The sequence below is a fragment of the Tamandua tetradactyla genome, chromosome 12 (genome assembly GCF_023851605.1).
Source record: "Tamandua tetradactyla isolate mTamTet1 chromosome 12, mTamTet1.pri, whole genome shotgun sequence".
NCBI lineage: Eukaryota > Metazoa > Chordata > Mammalia > Pilosa > Myrmecophagidae > Tamandua > Tamandua tetradactyla.
This window is the reverse complement of record NC_135338.1, coordinates 97,426,511-97,449,135: the sequence shown is the minus strand read 5'-3', so window position 1 is coordinate 97,449,135 and position 22,625 is coordinate 97,426,511. Positions and strand designations below refer to the sequence as shown.

General features: G+C 56.3%; 1 protein-coding gene across 2 annotated transcripts; it reads left to right on the top strand.

Annotated features, from left to right (window-relative positions):
• The first annotated feature begins 228 nt into the window (after nucleotides 1-228).
• RHCG (Rh family C glycoprotein) lies at nucleotides 229-22,370 on the top strand. 2 transcript variants are annotated; one of them, XM_077124170.1, is made up of 11 exons: nucleotides 229-433; nucleotides 7,972-8,158; nucleotides 11,258-11,408; nucleotides 14,145-14,292; nucleotides 15,295-15,461; nucleotides 16,881-17,018; nucleotides 17,226-17,362; nucleotides 17,666-17,790; nucleotides 18,007-18,080; nucleotides 20,755-20,847; nucleotides 21,739-22,370. In XM_077124170.1, the coding sequence occupies exons 1-10, from the start codon at nucleotides 247-249 to the stop codon at nucleotides 20,821-20,823; spliced, it is 1,383 nt and encodes a 460-aa protein (XP_076980285.1). In that variant the 5' UTR covers nucleotides 229-246; the 3' UTR covers nucleotides 20,824-20,847; nucleotides 21,739-22,370. The 2 variants fall into 2 exon arrangements, with proteins under 2 accessions (XP_076980285.1, XP_076980286.1); XM_077124171.1 differs by lacking the exon at nucleotides 21,739-22,370 and adding an exon at nucleotides 21,297-21,732.
• The last annotated feature ends 255 nt before the right edge of the window (nucleotides 22,371-22,625 follow it).

Genomic DNA, 22,625 nt, shown 5'->3' with positions numbered 1-22,625 from the left:
ACGACCCCGCTTTTTCTTTCTCTGCTCACCGGGACAAAAAAGGGCAACAGATCGGGGCGCCCCAACTCACCTCTCCCCCCGCCCTCTCGGGCTCTCCCCCCGCCGCGGGGAGCTGCGGAAGGCCGGGAGGCGGGCGGGTCCCTCGCGGGCGGGGCGCCCCGGGTCAGCTGCTCCGCGCCCCGAGCCCGGCGCCGCCCCCGCGGCCTCAAAAGCGCGCGCGGCCCCCGCGGGGCCAGGGCTCCGAGCATGGCTTGGAACACGGACCTGCGCTGGCGGCTGCCGCTCACCTGCCTGCTGCTGCAGGTGGCCATGGTGGTTCTCTTCGGGGTGTTCGTGCGCTACGACCCCGAGGCCGACGCCCGCTGGGGGGAGGAGAAGAGGCGCAGGAACATCTCCAGCGACGTGGAGAATGACTTCTACTATCGCTACCCCAGTAAGTGCCGCCTTCCCGCCGGCGCGCCCAAACCTGCCCCGCCACCCCCGCCTGGCCGCGGCCCAGGAGCTCGGGGCAGGGAGGGGGGAGGAGATGCTGCCCCAGCCCCGGCCCCAGGCCCCCCTCAGGCCCCCCATCGGGCTCGGGGATCATGCGTGAGAAATGGTCAACTGGACACTAAGTCCTCTGACCTGTGAAGAAGTCGTGGGAAGGCTCTCCTAGGAGCTCACTTGAGCACCTTCCCTGCTGCTGAGGGCTCCGGCTCCCCTGCGAGAGAACCCCGGCCCTGGCCAGTTCCTCCAAGACTAGAATTCTACTCCACCAACAACGGGTTGGGTGGCCCCCGACCCCCTGTCCAGCTGGGCCCTGTGAATTAGAGGGAGGTGTGGCGCGAAGACCCGCAGGGATGGTCCTTGACCACTTGGCTTGGAAAGGCCGAATGAGGAAGGTCACCCCAGTCGGCCGAGCCCTTCAACTCCCAGCCCAGGGCTCTTCCCAGGCCCTGTGATTTCTGCTTCCTCACTTGATCTTGCCGGAGCCAGTACTGGTTCTTATAGCCGGTGGTGAGCACGTAGTTGTGGGCTCATCTCCAACAGGTACCAACTGATGTTCTAGGCATAGCTTGAGTACCCTCCTTAACTAGGGGCTCTCCACCTCCAGAAACAACTTTTTGCTTAGAAGCTGCACACAGGAGGGAGCACCTAAAAAAGACTAAGTTGGGGTGATAGGGAGGTCTGCAGCCTCAGGGGAAGCCTGCTAGCCCCAGTGTCTACCTAAAAGCTAGTGCAACCGTGGGCTTCATTGATAGAAATATAGTGCCTAGAAGACAGGAGGTGGCAGGCATATGTTCTGTGGGCTGGTAAGACCACTCCTGCTGGGAGATGTTTAAAAGAGGTGTTGACTGCTGTGGCCTTGGAATTCAGGATCCAAATGCACCCTTCACACTGTCCACCTTTACTCTTCTCAGCGGGGCAGTGACAGGCAAACCACGGGGCAGACAAGCTCAGAGCCTCCTATGCCTGTTCTACTACTCCCCTTGGGCTCCTGCTTATCTCTCAGTGCTGGGGCCAGTCTTCAGTGAAGCATGGCCTGCCCTCTGTTAGCAGTCACGGGTCTTTGGTGAGTCTGGGCACTGGAAGGCCTTGGAATCCCTGCGATGTTAACTGCAGACCTTCGCCAGTGGGGTACAGGCCTCACTTCTCCCCATCGCCTCTCCCCACTCTCTCCACACTCATGCACCCACTCATTCCTTCACATACCACCCTCATTTAGCCACTCAACAAACATTATCTGTAGGTGGCAATTATTTCTCATCCAGATAAAGACATTTTGAGAGTGAAAGGGGATGCTATTAGTAATTTGCCAGTAAACAGGCATAAACCAAGACTGTCCCGGCAAGCCAGGGTTTAGGGTCATAATGGACAAACAAAGTTGAATATCCTGGGTCTTTGGCTCATAGTGGCTCCCAGATGAGTTGAGAGCAGAGAGGTGTACCTGACATCCTAGGGCCCAGGAATACATCCAGCACTGTGGGCAGAAGCTTCCAGCAGAAATCTGTGACAACGTTTTGGAAAGTAGTGGGAAGATGAAGGGGGGAGGAGAGGGCAGCTGAGGGGCCCACCGAAAGGGGGTGCTGAGAAGTGGGGTGAGTGGCGGCTCAGTGTGTTTGTGAAAGGCACAGGAGGGAGGTTGCTAAGTAGGCGGGATGGTGCAAACCATCAAGGAGGACCTTGAGTTTCTCCTGCCACTTCTCCTGTGAGCCCTTGGGAGCTCTGGGCCCCTGAGCAGGAAGGAGTATGGGTGAAGGGAGAGAACCAGCCTCAGGAGTCCTTGTTGAGGGTGGGAAGTGGGGGCCGCTGCAGAGCACTCTCACTATCTGGCCTTACCCCTCCAGCCAGCCATGCCTTCTTTCCTTTAATCCTCCCGCCACCCTGTGAGGAAGGCACTGCTCTGGCCCCCATTTTACAGATGACGAAACTGAGGCCCTAGGGCAAGTGCTTTGCAGAGGTCACTCGACTAGGAAGCCAGGCATCCAGGGTATGAGCCCTGGGGGTCTGAGCCCCTACTCTTGGGCCACTCTCCTCCCTCTAGTCTCCCCCTACCCCTACCCCTGCCCACCCTCTTCAGACCCACCAGCTCAGGGTGGCCATGGTCAGGGGGTAGGCAGCACACGGTTCCTGTCTTGACAGGGTGGTGGCCCCAGGGGCTGGGGTGAGGGCAGGCTCTCCGGCTCCTTCCTGGTTCTTGGCTCAAAGCCATGGGCACCTGTGCAGACTTCATTCCTACCCCGGGGATTAGTGGAACCTGCCGGGAATCTCCGGTTTCCAGAGAAGTCCAGCTCCAGCTAGCTCGGGCTGGGCCTGGGGAGGGCCTGGGGCCAGCCCCCCAGCGTGGGCCTGTGCAGGCAAAAGGCCCTGAGCCAGCTGGGACCCGCCACCTGTGCCAGCGACTGAACCCCAGGCAGCCTCACCCGGTACTCCCTGCGCCCAAGTGGCCAAGGACAGTGGCTGGGGGGGAGGTTGGCCCAAGAGGAACCACCACCGGGATCTGGGCTCCAGAAGCTTCCCGGTAGGACCAAGGGGCACTTTACCAGGAGATGAGCCAGGGCAGAGGGCTGGCTGCTCGCTTATCTCATGGCATGAAGCGGGAGCTCAGTGAGCACTGGCATGGAGCTTCCTGGCAGGCAGTGGGAGCTCTGCCCCGGAAGGCTGTTACGCAGAGCCCAGCGCCCTGGTACAGCCGTGGCCGGGGCATCCCCTGCATAGTAGCTCAAATATGAGAGCACTTGAATTTGTTGGGGCTTTCCCCAATTGCAGAGTGCATTGTGTATGCTCTGTGCTCTGTCAGCCGGGCATTTATGATTTCAGTTTTTGGTGCGGGTGCAGTTAGAGACGAGCTCAGCACCCCCGCTGGGCGTCAGCACTGGCAGAAGCGAAGCTCCTCCCCCCACCTCCCCACCCCCGGCTTTCCCGGGCACTGCCCGCCCTGCCCTGACAATCTCCCCGGGAGATCTTGCAGTGATGTTGTGGGCCATGGTCGGTCCGAGGTGCGGGAGCCATGGGGCACGGAGTCCTCAAGGGAAAAGCAGGTTTCAGAGAAAATAGTTCAGCCTGGGCTGGGCTGGCCCAGGGAGTGGGACCCAGCCCTCCCCCGGCGACCCCACAGGGCACCACCCTTCTGCAGTGATGAGGCACAGGGGAGGGAAATGTCCTCTGATTCCCAAGCTGCTCAGCTTCGCTAGGACCCATCCTGGGGTGGAGGAGGGAGCTGGGTGGGCTGGGCAGGGGACCGGGAAGCGGAGGTTCGAACAGCTGTGTGCGGGCGCCCTGCTGCGGCCGACACCCGTGCCTGCGGGCCACCCCCCTCACCCCCTCACCCCCATACCACCCCCGGCTTTGAGGGAGCAGGCTCCGGGCAGCGCGTTTGGAGTCACCCCCAAGGGCTGGGGTGACAAAGCTCCCGGCCTGCAGCAGATCGCAGCCTCCACGCGCAGCCTGGAAAGGACAAAGGGGAAGCCGTGTCCGAGGACTCAGGGAAGTGACTGAGTGAAGGAGCCAGGCGCTGTCCCAGCCCACAGCTGCGCTTGGCTGGCCTCATTGGCTCTGCACCCCAAACCTCGGGGGGAGCGCTGATGCCATCCCTGCTTTGCCAATGAAGAAACCACAGATCGGAGGCCCCACGGGGAGGAGAGCTGGTGTCTGCACACTTGAGAGGAAAGAGAGAGACACCCCCAGAAAGGTCAAAGAAAGAGCTCAGGGCACCCAAGGAGAGACAAGACTGGATGAGAGGGGGACAGACAAGGAGGCAGGGCAGGGAATGTCGGGGGCCCCCCCGTGCCTCCTCTCAGGCCTGACTGCCAAAGGCAGAGGGGAACTGCACATGCCCCACCAGGATGGGCCCCCAAGGTCCTCTTCAGCCCCCCCCCACACCGCCTGCAAGCTTCTCCTGCAGCCGGTCCTCGCAGGGCAAACGGCCCTCACTGTAAAAAGCCCCACCCAGCTTGTGGGGTGCTGCCTTTCTCTGGGTTTCTCCCAGCGCTCTGCCAGCCTTCCTTGTCTTATCTGCTGGTTTCAAGGCACAGCCGGTCCTATGCATAGGCCTCAGCCGTCTCAAATCCAGCTCCAACCAGCCCCTATGGTCAGGCCCAGACTGGCACCCCCTCCCAAGCCCTGCCATCCTGCCAGCTCCCGCTCCCAGCCTCTGACCGTGTGGCCTCGCTCTCCTTCACACCGCAACTCCAGGCTGCCACCCACCAGCTCTCCCTAAGAATAGCCATAATGCCATTTATGGTACTCCACGTACATTAGCTCGGTTTCCCCACGACAGTCAGAAGCACGATGCTCCCCGAAATCAGCTGTGCATGTGGGGGAACCTCGGCCGCGGGGTCGTTTGCCCTGTGAACTGGGCCCAGGCCTCCTCGGGTCCGAAGCTGAGCTCAGAGGAAGGCGTAGCGCGCCGGCCCGGCAGGAAGCAGCGCAGCTGGTTTAACCCCAGCCCCATGTCCCTCCAAGACTGCTCCAGGCAGCCTAGGCCCCAGGGAATCCTGGAGGGTACACGGGAACAGGCAGCATCGAGGTGGGTAGTAACATAAGGACCACCATCCCCCAGCCCCACCCTGGCCAGGCTGCGTGGACGCCAGGGCTGGTCAGCGCCCCCAGGGACTGAAACCCCTCCTGGGGCTCCTTCGACCACTGCTGCTGAGTCAGCACCAACAAGGACAGTCACCCAACCATTCATGCATACTTACTGAGGGTCTGCCTTGACATGCTCATGGGTGCTGGGAAATGCCAGTAAACACGAGACTGTTTTATACAGAGCTCAGGCTAGTCAAACAAATAAACGTATAACTGCAAATTGTAATAAGAACTGTAAAAGGAGAGGGTGTCGTGAGGGAGAGAACTTACTTTAAAACTGGGTGGTCAAGGAAGCCCGGTGTGATGAGGTAACATTTTGCTGGGATCTGAAGGGAAGAGACACTGATGGTCATTCTGGGGGGACGGTCTTGGGGTGACATGATGCGACAGGAAAGCCCTGGGGTGGATGGAGGAACTGAAGGGAAGCCGGGGTGGGGGTCGGGAAAGAGAACAAAGAGGTGGGCAGTGGAGCCAGACCAGGTCCTGTGGGCCTTATTACAGTGCCCTTTTCTTTTCCTTCTTTCTTTTTTTCTTTTTTTCAATTTAATAGACTTTAATCTTTAGAGCAGTTTTAGGGTTACCGAAAATTGAGCAGCTGCTACAGGGTTCCCATGTACCCCCACTCATGGTTTCCCCTATTACTAACCTCTTGCATTAGTGTGGTAAATTTGTAACAATGGATGAACCAATAGTAATACAGGAATATTAGCTGAAGTCCATAATTTCCAATAACACTCACCCTTTTTAGGGTTTCTGTGGGATTCAACAAATGCCTAATGTTAGTACAGTTCTGAACCAGTACAATTCTGCACAGCCAGTTTCACTGCCCTAAAACTCCGCTGGGCTCCCCTCTTCACCCCTATCTAGGCCCTCCTCTCACCACCCACTGATTTTTTTTTACCGTCTATTTTCTTTTAATTGTGGTACTATATATAACATAAAATTTGCCCCTTGAACCATTTTTAAGTGTGTCATCCAGCACAGTACTGTAAATTAAATAGATATCACCACCGTCTATTACCAAACCCTTTGCACAACACAAAATAAAACTCTGTAAGCATTAAGCAATCACTCCCATTATTTTTTTAAAAATTTTTATTCGGAAATAATTTCAAAGTTACAAAAAGTTACAAAAGCAGAAGTAGCACAAAGGACATCATACACCCTTCACTCAGATCAGCTCTTCCTCTTTCACTGCACACACACAGGTATTTATCTGACCATTTGAGGGTCAGTTACATACATCCTGGCCCCCATCCCTAAATAATCCAGTGTCTATATCCTGGAGTAAGATAACCACCTATGGTGTTTCCATCACCACCATAATCAATTTTATATCTTTGGTTGATACAGTACTTTAATCTACTGTCCATATCCGATTTTGTCAAGTGATCCATGAATGGCCTTTGGAGCGTCCCCCCTCTGCTACAGGACCCAATCTAGACGAAGGCATTGCATTTAGTTGGCATGCCTCTTTAGCCTCCTTCACTCTGGGACACTTCCAGTCTTTCTTTGTCTTTTAGACAATGATATTTTTAAAGGCCTTTTTCAAATGGAAGGTTTCCCACTTTGTGTTTGTCTGATGCTCCCTCATAATTAGACTGGGATTATGCATCTGAGGCAGGAATACCGCACAGGTGGTGTGTCCTTTTCAGGGTGTCACATCTGGAGACGTGGGATACACATCTGTCCTTCGTTGATAATGTTAATTTTGATCACTCAGTCAAGATGTTGCCCAATTTCTCCATTGTATAATTACTGTGTTTTTGTTTTCCTCCCTTGCAATTAATAAGCAGTCTATGACAATGCAAACAGCCTGCTCCTCATCAAAATTTCTCCCTGGATTTAGCATCCACTGATCCAATATTTGCTGTGCTGGTTGCAAAATGATGGTTTCCCAACTGCAGCCCTCCTGCCCACTTAGCAGAATGCCCTCAGCATGTTGCTGTAAGCAGAAGCCTGCTCTGCCACCTCAGTTTTTTATTTACCTATTATTATCACTATGGACTCAGGAATTTCTATTTTCCTCAATGGCCTTAATTCATTACAGGATGTAACTATTTTAGCCAGTGAGAGCTTTGGAGTTGGTCCACTACATCCACAGGTGCTTTTGGGGTCTTCTGTAACTCTCTCTACTTCTCCAAGCTCTTCTGTTATCCAGAACAGGTGCTGCTCGTTCTGGGGGACCGTTAAGGTCATTCTCAGCCCACCCCTTAGTTTTATCCGCGAGAAAACCGAGGCTCTGAGAGGGGATGTGGCATGCCAAGGCAAGTGGAAAGAAGAGTTGGATCCTAAACCGCAGTGAGGCCCAGGCCCTGCCTAGGTCACACTCACAGCCCCCACCCACGTGAGCCCCTGTTATGGGACAGGCGCTGGCCAGGTGCTTTACATACCCAGCAGCAGCGAACCCCTGCGTCTGTGGAGCTTCACAGCAGAAGCTGCTGAGCCCCAGGTGGTCGGGTGACTTTCTGGAGTCCCCTCCCCAGGCCGCAGAGGAGCTGGGGTCCAAACCGAGGTGCCAGGGCCACTGGAAAGGGTACTCGCTGAGGCGGGAGTGGGGACGTCCCAGAGGGGACCAACCCGTGTGCTTGACCAGGCCAAGGGACTCCCGGGCCAGGTGAGCGTGCCTTCTCCACGGCAAAGGAATGGGGTCGCCGAGCAAGGCGTCGTGGCCCCAATTTCAAATGCCCAGTTGAGCACCCGGGAGGAGCAGAGCCCCCCAGGAGAGAGGGGGCGCGCGCATCTTGGGGCTACAGCCCATTGGTCCAGGTGGGCCAGGGTGGGGGCGCACTGGGCCTCCTCCAGCCCGGCCCCCTCCCCCACAGCGCAGCCCTCCGGGGAGCAGCGGGGGCGGAAGGGTGGGGCCGGGCCTCGTCCCCAGTCCAGACCCCCCTCTCCCCGCAGGCTTCCAGGACGTGCACGTGATGATCTTCGTGGGCTTCGGCTTCCTCATGACCTTCCTGCAGCGCTACGGCTTCGGCGCCGTGGGCTTCAACTTCCTGCTGGCGGCCTTCGGCATCCAGTGGGCGCTGCTCATGCAGGGCTGGTTCCACTCCTTCCACGGCGGCTACATCCTGCTCGGCGTGGAGAAGTGCGGGCGCGGCGGGGGCGCGGCGGGGGCGGGGCCGAGCGGGGGGCGGGGCCGAGCGGGGGGCGGGGCCGAGCGGGGGGCGGGGCCGAGCGGGGGGGGGGGCGGGGGTGGCTGGCTGCCGGCCGCCCTTCGTCCAGCTCGCCCACCTGCCTGTCACCTGCACCTGCGCGTGCGCTGTGCTTCCTGACCAGCCACGCTCCAGGGCGGGGATTTTAATAGCGTCGGATGCGGGGGTGGGGAGGGGAGGAAGGTCTCCCTCCCTCTAAGAGGCACAGGGACAGCAGGTCAGACTTTTCTCCAAAGTCACAGTTGCTCAGCCGTCCTCTGGGAGACAGCCTCGGAAGGTGAGCCTGGAGGGGACACTGATGGGGAGTCCGGCCAAATGGAGGCGGCTCTCCCTGCCTTGCCCCCCTCCCAGGGAACAGGCGTTGGAAAGAGCTGGGAGGCATCGCTGGAGGTTAGGGCTGCAGCCCCTCCCTGCCCTGCCCTCCTGGGGTGGGTGCCCACCCTCATCTCTTCCTGCCTCCATCCTTCTAACCACATTTCCTCTGGTCTGATGAGTACCGCCAGCCCCCTTGCCATCAGGTAACTCAGTTTCCCCCTCTTTTCTGAGGTGACCTCCTCCGTGTCTTAACACCCACTCCCCCCAGATCCCACCAATTTGTAAAATAAACTTATCCAAAGCCAGCTTGACAAAACCCAACTTACAAAGCAGTCAACTCACTGAATAACTGATTCATCAAACTCCCCATCCCATGGCAACTTATAAAACCTAGAGCAAGTTTTCATTGCATGGAACATGGTCAACAGCTTTGGGGAGAGTTTCCCTAGTTTGGATGGAGTTTCAGTTTATCGGAGATTCTTCTTTAGGTCCAGTTTAGATTGACTTCTGTTTTTGTAGACATATATCAAGTTTGGCTAAAGAAAAGAAATTTTTTGATTTGGGAAAGTTGAAATTGGTGTATGTAAACGAACATTCACCAGCCAGCTCACTTTCAGTTCTTTCAGTTCCATGAAAGGACTTAGAGGCAAGTTAGTATAAAGCCACATTTATAGGGCAAATCCCAGTGTCAATATATGGTGCCAACCAGGAGTCGTAGGCCAGGTGTCTGAAATTCAAAACACATGCCAAATTCTGTATTTCAAAATATTAATTCACTCAAGCCAGGGAACAAATTCATGAATTAAGAGAAATAAGAAACAGAGTCAACTAGATAGAAAATGGGTTAGAACTGATAAATCAATCTCGTTGTGTATAAAAACCTTGACATATATATCCCCCTGAAGTCCAAAATACAAAGAAATTCTCATTCCCAAAACCATAGATGCAAAGTGTTTAAAGACCTGGCACCTACTTAATTGGTCACTGCAGCAAAATAGCTATAGCTCATTGAGAAATAAAACTATAATAACTTAAAAAAATTCTTCAAAGGGAATCATAATCTTTGTGAAATTACACATTTCTGGTGAACGGATTGTTCAGCAAAACGGTCACTGGAAAATTGAGTTTTAGCAAATTGGCTTTCGAGGAATTGCTCTCCAGCAACCGACGCGGAGCACGTCCCAGTGTTGGGGTGGATGAGCAGACGGTCCTCATCCCTGCCCTCCTGAACCCAGAGCCCCGGGCCCAGACACCCTCCTCCCTGCTGCTTCTGGGTCCCGCCTGTCAGTCCAGGGCACAGCCCCTCCGCAGGCCCCGCCCAGCCGCCTTGGGCCTCTCCCGAGAGGAGGCGCCCCCATCCCCGTCTCCCAGGTGCGGATGGCCCAAGGTTTGTGGGGGCTGCTCTCCTCTCTCTCCCATCCTTCATGATGCTCCATCAGACGGGTCTTCTGCCTGCACTTTTGGGGCCAGGAGCCTCTTTGCCCCATTTCCCGTCTATACGAGGGAATTATAATGGTACTTATCCCCTAGGGTTCAGGCGAGAGTTAAATACCAGAAAGTACCTTCAGTGCTTAGAAAGTATTACCGTACCTGGCGCCTAGTAACCACCATCACTCCTTCCGCCTGGCTGTGCGCCAGGCCCTGGGGACATGGCGGTGAACAAGGCTCCTCGGTCTCAAGAGGGGCCACGGCCCACCCCATTCCACAGACTGGCCCTGCAGTCAGCTGGCTTCTTACCTCTCACCCCGGCTTACCCACCTGCAGGTGCACGGGGCTCCTCTGGATGGGACAGTTATGGGGAAGTGTCCCCCTCTGTCCTTACAGCTGCCCCTGTAACTCTCGGCATACACTGAGGGTCTGCTCCGGAATCCAGCAGGATGGCTTTGCTGCTGACAGCGGGCAGGGAGGCCCTGGATAGGCAAAGTGGGCACGTGGGTGGAAGCAAGTTCTCTGCTTAGGCCACCCAACATCCTCCTGGCTTCCCCTCAGTAACCCTTGGCAGGTAGAACTGGGCTTTCGGGGTCTAGATTGAGAAGGGCCTATGTGCTCCTTTGCCTGCATTCTCTCCGTTGACCTTCCTGCCACCCTCTTCCACCCGGCTCTACCTCAGCATCCTACCTCCTACAGGAAGGGATCTTTCTATTTCCTGGACTCAGGTCTCTCCCAAGGGGAAAGGAAGGTCACAATAGCTCAAACCCAACCAAGGTGCCTGTGGCTGGTAGGAGAGGTGTGGGGTAGAAAAAAAGGATCTGGAAATAGAGACCACATCTTGTTGGAGAAATCAGGGAAGGCTCCCTGAAAGAGGAGGCAGTGAAAGGAGGTTCTGGAAGGGCAGGTAGAAGACGGAGGGCAGGGCAGGCCCTATTATGGAACATGCTCCACAATGGCAGCCAGCTCTGTCCAGGCACTGGCTACTTTGCTAAGTGGACTATCACCCATGCTGTAAGGTAGGGGAGAAGAGGAGCCGGGGTAGTGGCTGCAGGGGAAGGGTGTGGCTCCTAGTCTGTGTCACTGCTGGGCTGGGCACTTAACTTGTGTTTCTTTATATCCTGAGGGTAGCCCTAAGATGTGTGTGCCCATTATCACAGGTCATGACACCAAGGCTCAGAAAGTCAGGACCCCAAAGCCAGAGATGCCCACAGTCCAGGTCCAAGCCCAGGGCTGGGAGTGCCACCTCCGGCTGGTGCCCAGCCCTCCCCTGGCCCATCTCCCCACAGCCTCATCAATGCGGACTTCTGCGTGGGCTCTGTCTGTGTGGCCTTTGGGGCGATCCTGGGCAAAGTCAGCCCCGTGCAGCTGCTCATCATGACCCTGTTCCAGGTGACCCTCTTCTCAGTGAATGAGTTCATCCTCCTCAACCTGCTGCAGGTGAGCAGGGCCCGGAATGGGGGAGGGGGAGGGAACACGTGGGGGGCAGCAGGAGGAGAAAAAAAGAGGAGGGTGGGAGACATGCCAGCCTGGGTTCAGTTTGGACCTCGGCAAGTCACTTAACTTCCTGAGCCTCAGTTTCCTCATCTCTAAGGCAGAGTAACGACATCTGCCAGGCAGGGTGATAGTCCACATAGCAAAGTAGCCAGTGCCTGGGCAGAGCAGGAGCTCCTTATTTGTTGTTTTCCCCCTTCCTTTCTCCTTTCTGCACTTCAGATGGAAGGAGAGGGATGCTCCTGCGCACATACCACATTTCCAGATTGCTGAGAATTGCTCAGCCAAGGAATGGATCTGATGTATCAAAGGACAAATCTATAAGCAAGGATCCCAGAGAAGTGGCTGGGATGACCGTGTATGGCTGTACAGGCTGTGCACTGAACAACTCCAGGGGTGCCATTCATATAGCAGGAACGATGCCCCCTGACCCTGGCCAATTCGGTGGCCCTTCTCATTCAAGTCTCAGCTCAGATCCTCCCGAATCACCTTCTCCTGTGTTGTTCCGCCCCTCACCCCATCCTACGCATCATCTATCGCATTGCCTTGGCTTCCTGTCCTCATGGCATTTATTTATCTGATACGAGCAGGAATCCCTCTCTGACCAGACTACTTCTAGCCCCAGAACCTGGCACAATGACTAACAGGTGCTCAACCTATTTGGATTTGGGGCTCCGTCTGCATGTCAGGCACCACTCCAGGTGCTGGGACACAGAAATAAGCAGGACTCACACTTAGTCCCAAAGGAGCTCACAGTCTAGTGAGGGAAGTAAACAGTGACCATGCAGTGTGACAAGCAGTACTCAAGGACTAGGAAGCCCAGAGGAGGACACCTAAGCCAACCTGGCAGGTCAGCAAGGCTTCCTGGAAGAAGAGGGAGCAAAGCTGAGTCAAGTAGGACTAGGGAGGACAGTGAGTGCAAAGCCAGTATGGGAGACACACAGTGAGTGTCTCCAATAGTTCGGTCTGGCTGGAAGGGCTTGTGCTAAGAGTTGGGAGTCGGGGTGGAGGAATAATGGGGTGGGACAGAAGAACATGTATCATGAAGACTCCTGAAAGCTTTGCTAAAGAGTCTCGACTTTATTACAAGAGCAGTGGGGCGCTATTGAGGGTTTTAGGTAGGGGAGTGGCGTGGTCAGACATGTGTAATGGAAATGTCACTTTGGCTGTAGGTGGGAGGCAGGAAGCCCAGTTATCCTGGTGAGAGATAATAGGATTGGGAGTAGGTTTATGCAATGAGAAGAAAGGGGATGATTCAAGATATAAAGGAGGCAGAATAAACAGACCTTTGGGACTGACTCGTGTGGGAGATGTGGGAGAGAAAGAAGCTCTAGGCTAGCAAAGAGAGTAGTTGGGATCCATCCGCTGAGATCTGAAACGTGCTAAAAGGTAGGTTCTTGGGGTAAATTAAGAGTCAGGGAAGGCTCCTTTGACCCTTACAAACTCTCGCTAATCCAATTCAGAAACTCTTTTCATACCTGACAATCTTTCAACCTCTACTTGAAACAAGTTTAAGTCCACTAATCATAGTTGACATGTTGGCCTTTGATTAGCCCTGCTCTGAATGCTTCACATGGGTTACCTCATTTAATACAAATTTCTGAGATAGGAGCAATTACCCCCATTTTACAGATGAGAAAGCTGAGGATCAGAGAGATTAAGTAGCTTACCCAAAGTCACACAGCTGGTAGAGGTAGACTGGGGGCCAAGAAACCCAGCTCTGTTGACAATTAACTCTACCATCTTGGATGACACCTTTACCTCCCTGTTTGGGTTTCCCAGTCTAAAGCAAAGGGGTGAGTTCATGATTCTGATTGGCATTTCCTCTGAGGTTGGTTCTGAGTGGGGAGGAAGTGAGGGTGGATAGTTGGGCTAATAAGTAATTGAGCACCTACTGAGTGCCAGGCACTTGCCAGGTGCTTTTCGCACATTGTCTGGTTAGACCCTCCTGATGGCCCTGGCAAGCCACCACTATCCCTCCAAATTTGTAAATGAGGAGCTTGACACTTGATCAAGTGGGCAATATGGAATGAAATGGAGCAGGAGGCACCAAAAGGGATCAATGGGGAGAGGACTATCTCTGCCTGCTCTGAGTTGGAGAGGGGAGGACAAGGCAGGAATGAGGTGGGTAGTTGGTGGGAGGTTGGAGGTCAAGGAGGATGGCAGGATGCAGGGGGAAGTTTGTAGGGGCAGCCTGGGGAGGGTGGCATTGGACCAAGGGTGGTTATGTAAAAAAGAATGTGACAAGAGGGGACCCAAAGGGAAGGGGAGAGTTCACCAGGAATTAAGACAAGGTGGAAACCAGTGAATAACTAATGCACTGGAGGATTCTAGCTGCCCCAGGTTCTAGCTCTGCCTCACCTCTTCCAGCTGTGTGATCCTCTAGGCCTGGGTTTCCCCATCTGGGAACAGTCTCACCTGTTGCTTATGGATGATGAGATGACCTAAATACAACCCTGATATTTCGCTGGCGGGCTTATAGCCTGGGTTCAGGGATCCCCACTTTCTCTTCCTTCCCAGATGATTGGTCTCTGGGGGTCCTGGGCTCCATCCTGGGGCCTGTGGAGTCAGAGACAGCTGGACCTATGTCTGTCTGTGTGGAGTGGGGATGGGATGATGCTGTGAGGATAGAGGAAGAGAAAGAGTCAGGGAGTCAGCACTAATAGACCCCTTGCATTCCAGGTGAAGGACGCAGGGGGGTCCATGACTATCCACACATTCGGTGCTTACTTTGGGCTCACAGTGACCTGGATACTCTACCGACCCAATTTAGATCAGAGCAAGGAGAGGCAGAGTTCTGTGTACCAGTCGGACCTCTTTGCAATGATTGGTGAGAGCTGCCATGATAACTAAGGGCCACCATGAAGGATGAGGGTGGCCATGAAGGGTGAGGGTGTCCATGATGGATGAAGTGGCCATGGTGGGTGAGGTACCCATGATGGATGAGGTAGCCATGATGGGTGAAGTGGCCATGATGGTTGGGGTGGCCTTAATGGGTAAGGTGGCCTTGATGGGTGAGTTGCTCCTGATGGGTGGGGTGGCCATGATGGGTGGGTGGCCATGATGGATGAGGGTGGCCATGATGGGTGAGGTGGCCATGATGGGTGGGGTGGCCTTGATGGGTGAAGTGGCCATGATGGGTGAGGTGCTCATGATGGGTGAGGTGGCCGTGGTGGATGCAATGGCCATGGTGGGTGAGCTGGCCATGATGGGGAGGGCTGCTGTGATCAAAGCGTGCTGCCATGGTTACAACTGACTCAGTTGAAGAAAAGACAGAGAGGGTTTGCCTGTAGACAATTCCAGGATCCCAGATGTCTTCCCTTCTTCCCTGTGGGGTGGGACAAGTTGGCCACCCATTCTATGGTTTCCCCAGAATGCTCCTGGACAACACCGTGGCAGCCAGGTACTGACCATTCAGTCCCTGGGCCATGCCAAGGGCCCTACTTTCTGTGGCTGGTCATTCATTCCAGGGCACACATATGGACCACTCACTCTAGTCTCTAAAAATCCAGCCCTGCCCTCAGGGAGCTCCTCAGTGTAGTTGGGGAGATGCCATGTCACCAGATACCGTCCCCACAGCAGAGACAAAGATTCTGCCAGTGCAGTGGAACAGAGAGGAAGGACATTGGCCCCGATCTGGGGGTCAAGAGAGGCTCCCTGGAGCAGACGGAAGGCTGAGCTGGAGGTCAGAGGGGCAGGAAGGCAGGGAGGATCCTCCAGGCAGGGCCCTGAGCGTGGGCAGAGCTGCCGAGGAGGGAAGCAGCTGGGGCGCGGGAGTGATCTTATGTCTGTGGACCTCTACTGACATCTCTGCCCCCGGGCCACCGGCCAGGCACCCTCTTCCTGTGGATGTACTGGCCCAGCTTCAACTCGGCGGTGTCCAACCACGGGGACGCCCAGCACCGCGCGGCCATCAACACCTACTGCTCGCTGGCGGCCTGCGTGCTCACGTCGGTGGCGCTGTCCAGCGCCCTGCAGAAGAAAGGCAAGCTGGACATGGTGAGCGGGGAGGCTGGGGGTGCAGGGGGCGACGCGGTGTGGGCGCAGCCGTGTCACCAGGCCCTGCCGGCACCCCTAGCCAGGCAATCTCGGGATTGTCACACCCTCTCGCCCATGAGGAACCTGAGGCTTGGGGAGAAATTATCTGTATAGCTGATTTTTAACAGAGCCCCGAACCCAATTCTTAGTGGTTCTGCTCTGCCCCGCGGCTCTGGATGAGCTGCTTCCTTCTCCTTCTCGTCCTTCTCCTCCCTGTCCTCCCCGCAGCCTGGGCTGCTGGCAGCTGCCCTACATCGGGCCTGCCCAGCTGGATAGCCAGGGGCCACCCCACCCCTGCCAGGGCTCGCCGGGCTTCCCCCGAGCTGCCCCCTGCCCCAGGCCACCCCTCTGAAGGGGACTCCCTTGATGCCTGGCCCACCAGCCGGGAGGTTTTGGGGTGGGGGTGGTATCGCACAGTGTCCTTCCCATCACCCCACGGGACCAGCTGTTTCTGTCACTAATGGAGAGGGACTGGGCCTGTGGAAACTGGTCGATTTTTCTATATGAAGAAAAGTGGAAGAACCAACTCCCTGCCCTGCAGTCTGACACAGGCTTGCGGGCGTGAGCAGTGGGTGCTGACACCCTGCCAGGGAACCTATTACACGGGGCCACTTCCATGAGCTCCCCAGGCGTGCTGGACGCAGGTGCATGGCGGGGAAGCAGCATGCTGAGGGGGGTGCGTCTGAGTGCACCCCGCACCCCCACAGGGAGGGACGCGGGTAGGCCCCGCCCTCCACGGACCCCAATTAGGACAGCCTCTGCCTCTTGCTAGCCGCCTGTGCTTCAGCAGGTCACTTTACCTCCTGCACCGCACTTTCCCCATCTGTAACCCTCAAAAAGTACCATACTGACCACACAGGGTCACTGGGGAGATTGAATAAAATGCCCCCCACCAACCAGCAGCATGGTTCCTAGCACACGTGGGCGCTCTCAGAGTGTCAGCTGATGCCGCTGTAAGTTTTAGGGCCACAGATTCTGCCCTGGCTGCAGGTGTGCATAGGCCACACAGGTACCTGATGGGGAGAACACTGCGACAGGTGTAGGGTGCACACAGGTATAGGTGGCACACACGTGTCGGGGCACAGGTGTGCTGACGGGCAGGCAGGTGTGCAGGTGCGCACGTGTGCACGTGGAAGGTGCCCAGACCTGCCTGCTGGGGGGCGGCCTGTGTACAGGATGGGGGCAGCGGCTGCCCCCACGCCCGCCACGTCCCGGCTGGCCCTGCTGGACTCGGGGCCCTCGGTCCCCTGAGGAGGGGGCCATCCGCGGCCCCGAGTCCCCGCCGCCCCAAGCCCCCGCCGCCCCTCACGCAGCAGGCCCGCGCGGGCTCTGGGCTCCGGGGCAGGAATGAGCTCCCGGCGCCCTGCGTATCCCGTGCAGGTGCACATCCAGAACGCCACGCTGGCCGGAGGGGTGGCCGTGGGCACCGCCGCCGAGATGATGCTCACGCCCTACGGCTCCCTCCTCGTCGGCTTCATCTGCGGCATCGTCTCCACCCTGGGCTTCGTGTACCTGACGGTGAGGGCCCGGCGGGCGGAGGCGGAGGCTGGGGGTCTCTCTCTGTGTCCCTGGCTGTGGGGTGTTCTTAGGGAGGGGAACCGGGTGTGGGAGAGTCCTGGGTCTCTGCCTGTCTGAGCCCCCCACCCCGACCCCTGCCCTGGCTCCCGGCCCCCTCCCGCACCTGCCGCAGCCCCTGGGCCCGAGCAGACCCTCGTCCCTCCCCAGCCGTTCCTGGAATCCCGGCTGCGGATCCAGGACACGTGCGGCATTCACAACCTGCATGGCATGCCTGGCATTATCGGCGGCATCGTGGGTGCTGTGACGGCGGCCTGCGCCAGCACCGAAGTGTATGGGGAAGAAGGGTGCGTGTGGGTGCAGGAGGGTGGGGCGCCCTCCTCCTCCCCGTCGCTCCCCCCGTGGCTCCTCTGGGGTCCCCTTCCTTCCCCACCCTTGACCGTGCTTTCATAACCCTCTCACCCCAAGCCCTGTCCCTCCGTAAGAGTCTGAGACACCCGCAGATGCGTCCAGTGCGCCTATTTTGTAGGTGGGGAAGCCGAGGCCCAGGTTTATGGTCTCTGCAGCCTTGGCATCTGCTCACACTTACGGGTGGTAGCGAGTGGTGCCCCATGCCCTCGTGGGCCCTGACCTGACTCTCTCCACCCCAGTCTTGCTCAAGCCTTTGACTTTCATGGCTCCAAGGCGCGCTGGACACCCAGCACGCAGGGCGGCTTCCAGGCCGCCGGCATCTTCGTGTCTCTGGCCATGGCCCTGGCGGGCGGCACCATCGTGGGTGAGCGGGGCCGGCATGGGGCTCCCCGGGCAGGGGTTCTGGAACATGTCCCGGAGGTCAGCCCAAAGCCCCAGGGGTCCCTTTGTCTCTGCCTGCCGGTGGGGCTGGGAGGCCGGGGCCAGGCCCCCTCCCAAGGATTTTCCCACCAGAGGGAGGGAGCTGGGGCAGACGATGGGGAGATGTTTCCTGACCTCCCAGGACCCCAACTTTGTTTAGGAATCATTTTGAAATTCCCGGTGTGGGGACAGCCTGCTGACCAGAACTGCTTTGAGGACGAGGTCTACTGGGAGGTGAGTTGTAGGGTCGCGTCCCCCTGTGCAGGGAAGCAGGAGCAGGGCCAGGGAGGTGCGGGAGCCTGGGTCATCCTGCTGGGGCTGCAGACCGCCCCTCCCCGGCCCTCCCAGGACCCCGAACCCTGGAGGGAGGGGCGTGCACACATTTCTCTCTAGCTTGGGGCTCACAGCGTCCGTGGTCAGGGCTTCGTCCTGCCCCTGGGCGTCCACTGGCTTTACTCTAGACCAGTGGCTGCTGGGGGTGGGGGGGTCCCCGGGCCATTAGCACCTGGAGACTTGTAGAAAATGCACAGTCTTGGGTCCCACCCCAGACCTACTGACCCCAGAACTCAGGGGATGGGCCCAGCACTGTTTTAACCAAAAATCACTTGAAAGCCACAGCCCCCGGCCAGTGGTATTCAACCGTGGATGCCACTGGAATCCTCTGGGAAGCTTTAAAAGCTTTCCTAAGCCCAGGCTGTGGCCACCCAGGATGTGGACTAACTGCTCTGGAGTAGGGACTGGGCGTTAGAGATTTTTTAAACCTTCCTGGGTGATCTAACTGCCCTACCGAGCAGCACTCAACCTCAGTGTCCGTGAGCTCTGCCCGCAGACCTGATTAAAGCGTCTTGCAAACTGTGATGTCGGAACGCCCTTTCATCAACCAATGAACCACACACCAGTACTATGGGTCAATAAGGGGGGGGGGGGTAGGGGGACGGGAAGATTTGGGTTTTATTTGTTTATGTGTTTTCTTATTATGCTCTGGAGTAATGAAAATGTTCTGTCATCAACCTTGGGGATGTATGCACAGCCACGTGATGATACCATGAATCAGTGACTGTAAACTTTGGATGGTTTGTGTGATGTGTGACTATACCTCCATAAAATTGAAGAAAACTTAAAAAGGCCGCCTCCTAGGTACCCCGGAGATTCTAATTCATTCGGGCCTGGGACTCTGCATGTGCCCGAGCTCCCTGGTGATTCTGGCACAGAAACGGAGATCTGGGACATTCCATTACTTTCAGCTTCTAGAAACGTTTCTCAAATTGAATTTTTGGACTGATAGTGCCTTAGATGCTGAAAGGAGAGGAATGTTGCCAAACTCGGTTGCTTTAAAAACATGTCACTTTGGGCTTCCCCTGACCTCAGCCAGGCCCCAGCCCCGTGAAGGGCTATTGAAGGGAGGTTGAAGGGCCCCCCTCTTGCCTCAGGCACTGCCTCCTCATGACGAGGGTGAGGACCAGGCCTGTACTCTGGACCCCTGGGAAATGGGACCATTTAGCTCTGTATTTTTAAAATCAGATCAGAAGTTTTCAGGGTAATTTTAACTAATATGCACTATATACCAGTTTCACGTACGTAACTAATAAGCTTCTTAAATTTACTCTTTTTAAATTTGTTCTTTTTTTATTATAAAATGAATAGAAGCTCATTAAAGAAAATCTGGGAGTAAAGAAAAATAGAAAGAAGTCCCACACCTTAATTCATGTACTATTAATATTTTTGGTATATTTCCTTCTAATCTTTTTATAGAAATACAGATTTTTCTTACGTAGTTGAAATTATATTAAAAACCCAGTTTGGTGTCCTGCCCTTTCTCTTTAGCTTTCTATTCCAAAAATTGTTCTGTTATTACACTCTGAGCAAACTTTCTATTTTTTCAGAACTGCATAATTGCTTTCATTCTCTAAAGTCAGAACATAAACTCTTTTAGGCACTGCAATTAGAACAACACAAATTTAATGCTAATGAAATAAACTCTAAAATGTTACCAGTTCCCATAGGCAGAAGTTCACTGTTGGTTCTGTTTTCGTCCTTATAATTTATTCAAAGTTTTCGCACCTTCTCTCGCTCTCTGCCCTGCAGCAGTACTTGGCTGGGAGCACTGTAATGCCATGCCAAGAGAAGCCTGGCACCTCCAGCCATGCCCCCAGCTCCCAGCCTCTAGGGTGTTTACTGGCGGGTGGGGTGGCTTCCTGGAGAATAGGGATGAGACAGAGTTTCCCCGAGGGTCTCAGTTAGGGCAGGCTTTAGGATCAGTTAGGGCAGGTGTTAGGATCAGTTAGGGCAGGCTTTAGGATCAGTTAGGGCAGGTGTTAGGATCAGTTAGGGCAGGTGTTAGGACCAAGTCTAAGCCTTGAGGCCGGGGCAGGGCTGATCTGCTCCGCCCTCCATTCCATCTCCAAGCTTTGCACCTTCCCCTCTCTCTCCTGTCAACCCGTCTGCAGCTTGCCATGCTGCCCTTTACCTGCAGACCTTGTTCTGTGTCCTCAACTCTGGAGCCCTGACACCTGGCTCACTCCTCATCTCAGGAACCAACCGTTCAGTCCCTCCTCCCCGAATGCCCCAGGCTGAGTTATCAGTCCTTCGTGTGCATGTGCCACCCTCACTGTCACAGTGTGCTTCGTTTCAACACCTCCCTGTCGCTCTAGTGCAATAGGCTGGGACTATGCCCTAGACCCAGACTCTGGCCCGCTCCTTGCTGTAGCCCAGCACCCAGGATAGTTCCTGGCGTGAAGCAGGGCCTTAAATAAATCGCAGACTGCCTCGCTCCGCAGCATGCGATCTGCACAGTTACCACAAGGTGGGGCCCGCCACACACTATTACAGCTTCTAGGCCCACCAGGTAGCCCCGGTGGGTGCGGCGGGGCAGGGGCGGGGCCCTCCCAGCTGCCTCCTCTGTCTGCAGGTCCCCAAGGAGCCGGAGCACACTGTCCACCTCCCTGAGGACTCCACCCTGAAGCCCGTAGCATCCTGAGCTCCCAGCGCCGGTGAGAGGCAGGTGAGCACAGGTGGGGCTTGTCCTTGGGGCAGGGGGTGAGCTACAAGGTGGGGGCCCAGCTTTGGGACTCAGATGCCACCTGTGGGGAAAGCAGAAGGCATCAGGAAAAGAAGGTGTCGCCTCCACTCCCGACCTGGGTGGAGCCGGCATGCTGGGCTGGCGGGAGGGGGCCTCGGAGTCAGACGACACGATGCGCAAACTGGACCGGAAGGAATGCAGGGGGATGCCCAGGTGGAGCCCTGGACTCACCAAGGCCGTGGGCCTTGGGAAATTCTGAGCCCAGAGTCTGCTCCTCAGTGTCCTCATCTATGCCAGTGAGACAGCAGGCCTGGCTCTAGTCTGTGGTTCCGTTTCCTTCTTCCCATCGCCTTCCTTCTTTTTTTTCCATCAACTAACATTTCTTCTCCTCCTCTGTGGATGACATACCTTTCTCATCTGACCCTCACAAGAACTCAAGAACTCGACAAGGCAGGTGTAGTTACTTCCCTCTTTTTAATGGATGAAGAAACGACAGCTCGGAGACATTCCGAGGCTACACAGCCGGCGACTAGAGGAAGCAGTGTCTGAACCCAGATTAACATCTTTGCTTTTGTTACTGTCATTTGGCCTCCTTGGAAGCCAGGGCTTGGAAGTAGCTGGGTATGAGGCGGGAAACTGAGTGATGTGACAGGAGAGGATGAAGAGGAAGGCAGGCTGGGGTCCGTTGCTCCTAAGGACCACTTTCCAGGAAAGGAAACGTGGCCACTGCTCTGGGGTCTCTCCCTGCAGACTCCATACACTCTTTGGGGGGTTCCCGAAGGAGCTGGCCTGGCTGGGAACACCAGAGCAAGGCTGGCGGCATCGATTGCCTGCCCGCTGGAGCCTCCATCCCTCTGTCCCCGTTTATCCAAGGGACCTGCCCGAGAATGGAGAAGGAGGAGCTGCAGACAAAGTGGGCGTCCACCAAGCTTCTGACTGCAGGAGGCCTGCCACGCGGGGCTCAGGTGGCCCCATCCTGAGAGCAGCAGGCCACAAGCAAGTTGGGGGCCTAGGGATGGACCTGAGCCCTCTGCAGGGACAGCCTCGCTACCAGTTGCTGCCTGCTGGGCTCTTCTTCCCCTGCCTGCCCATCAGCCAGCACCTCCCACGTTTTCTGGGCCCTCAGGACCTTTCTGTACCATGTAGATGGTGACCTCTGTGAATAAACAGCCTTGGAGTTCTTTTTAGAATGACTGTGAATGCTCCACCAGGGCTGGTTCGAAAGAGAAAAGGACCCAAGAGACCAAGTCTCCTGCCCCGGCCCTGACACCCCACCCCACCCCAGCTGCCACCCACACTGCAAGGAAAGCCACCCCAGGTTGAAGAGGAAGAGCCCAGGATCCTGGAGCCTGACTTCAGCCTGGGGTCCCCGGCAGGGCTCAGCTCCTGGGCTGGGATCTTTCCACAAAGCCCCTCCTTGCCTGCATGTGGCCCTCCCAACTTCAAGGGCAGGATGGGGTTGGGGGGCCCTTCAGCCCCCAGCCCTTCCCTCCTTCCTCCTGCAAGCCAGCCCTACCCTCCCTCCACAGTGGGGGAAGGGTTCACTTTAGATCTCTCATCACTTATTGAGTCCCAACGCCATGTCTGCCCCCACCCTGGGCAGAGTGATACGCAGTTCCTGCCCTCAGGGGGCTCTAGTCTAGTGGGGGGACACCCAGTAACCTTGCTGAACCCTAACAAATGTGGCTGGGGAAGCATTAGGTGTCTGGGTGACTCCACAAAGTGGGGCCATCTGAGCAAGGCTTTGGAGGCTGAATAGG

Bases quoted from the DNA above. Each gene is read 5' to 3' on its own strand.
- RHCG (XM_077124170.1), top strand. From the start codon at position 247: ATGGCTTGGAACACGGACCTGCGCTGGCGGCTGCCGCTCACCTGCCTG. The intron at 8,159-11,257 runs GTGCGGGCGCGG...ATCTCCCCACAG, and splicing joins ATCCTGCTCGGCGTGGAGAA to CCTCATCAATGCGGACTTCT. The intron at 17,019-17,225 runs GTGAGGGCCCGG...GTCCCTCCCCAG, and splicing joins TGGGCTTCGTGTACCTGACG to CCGTTCCTGGAATCCCGGCT.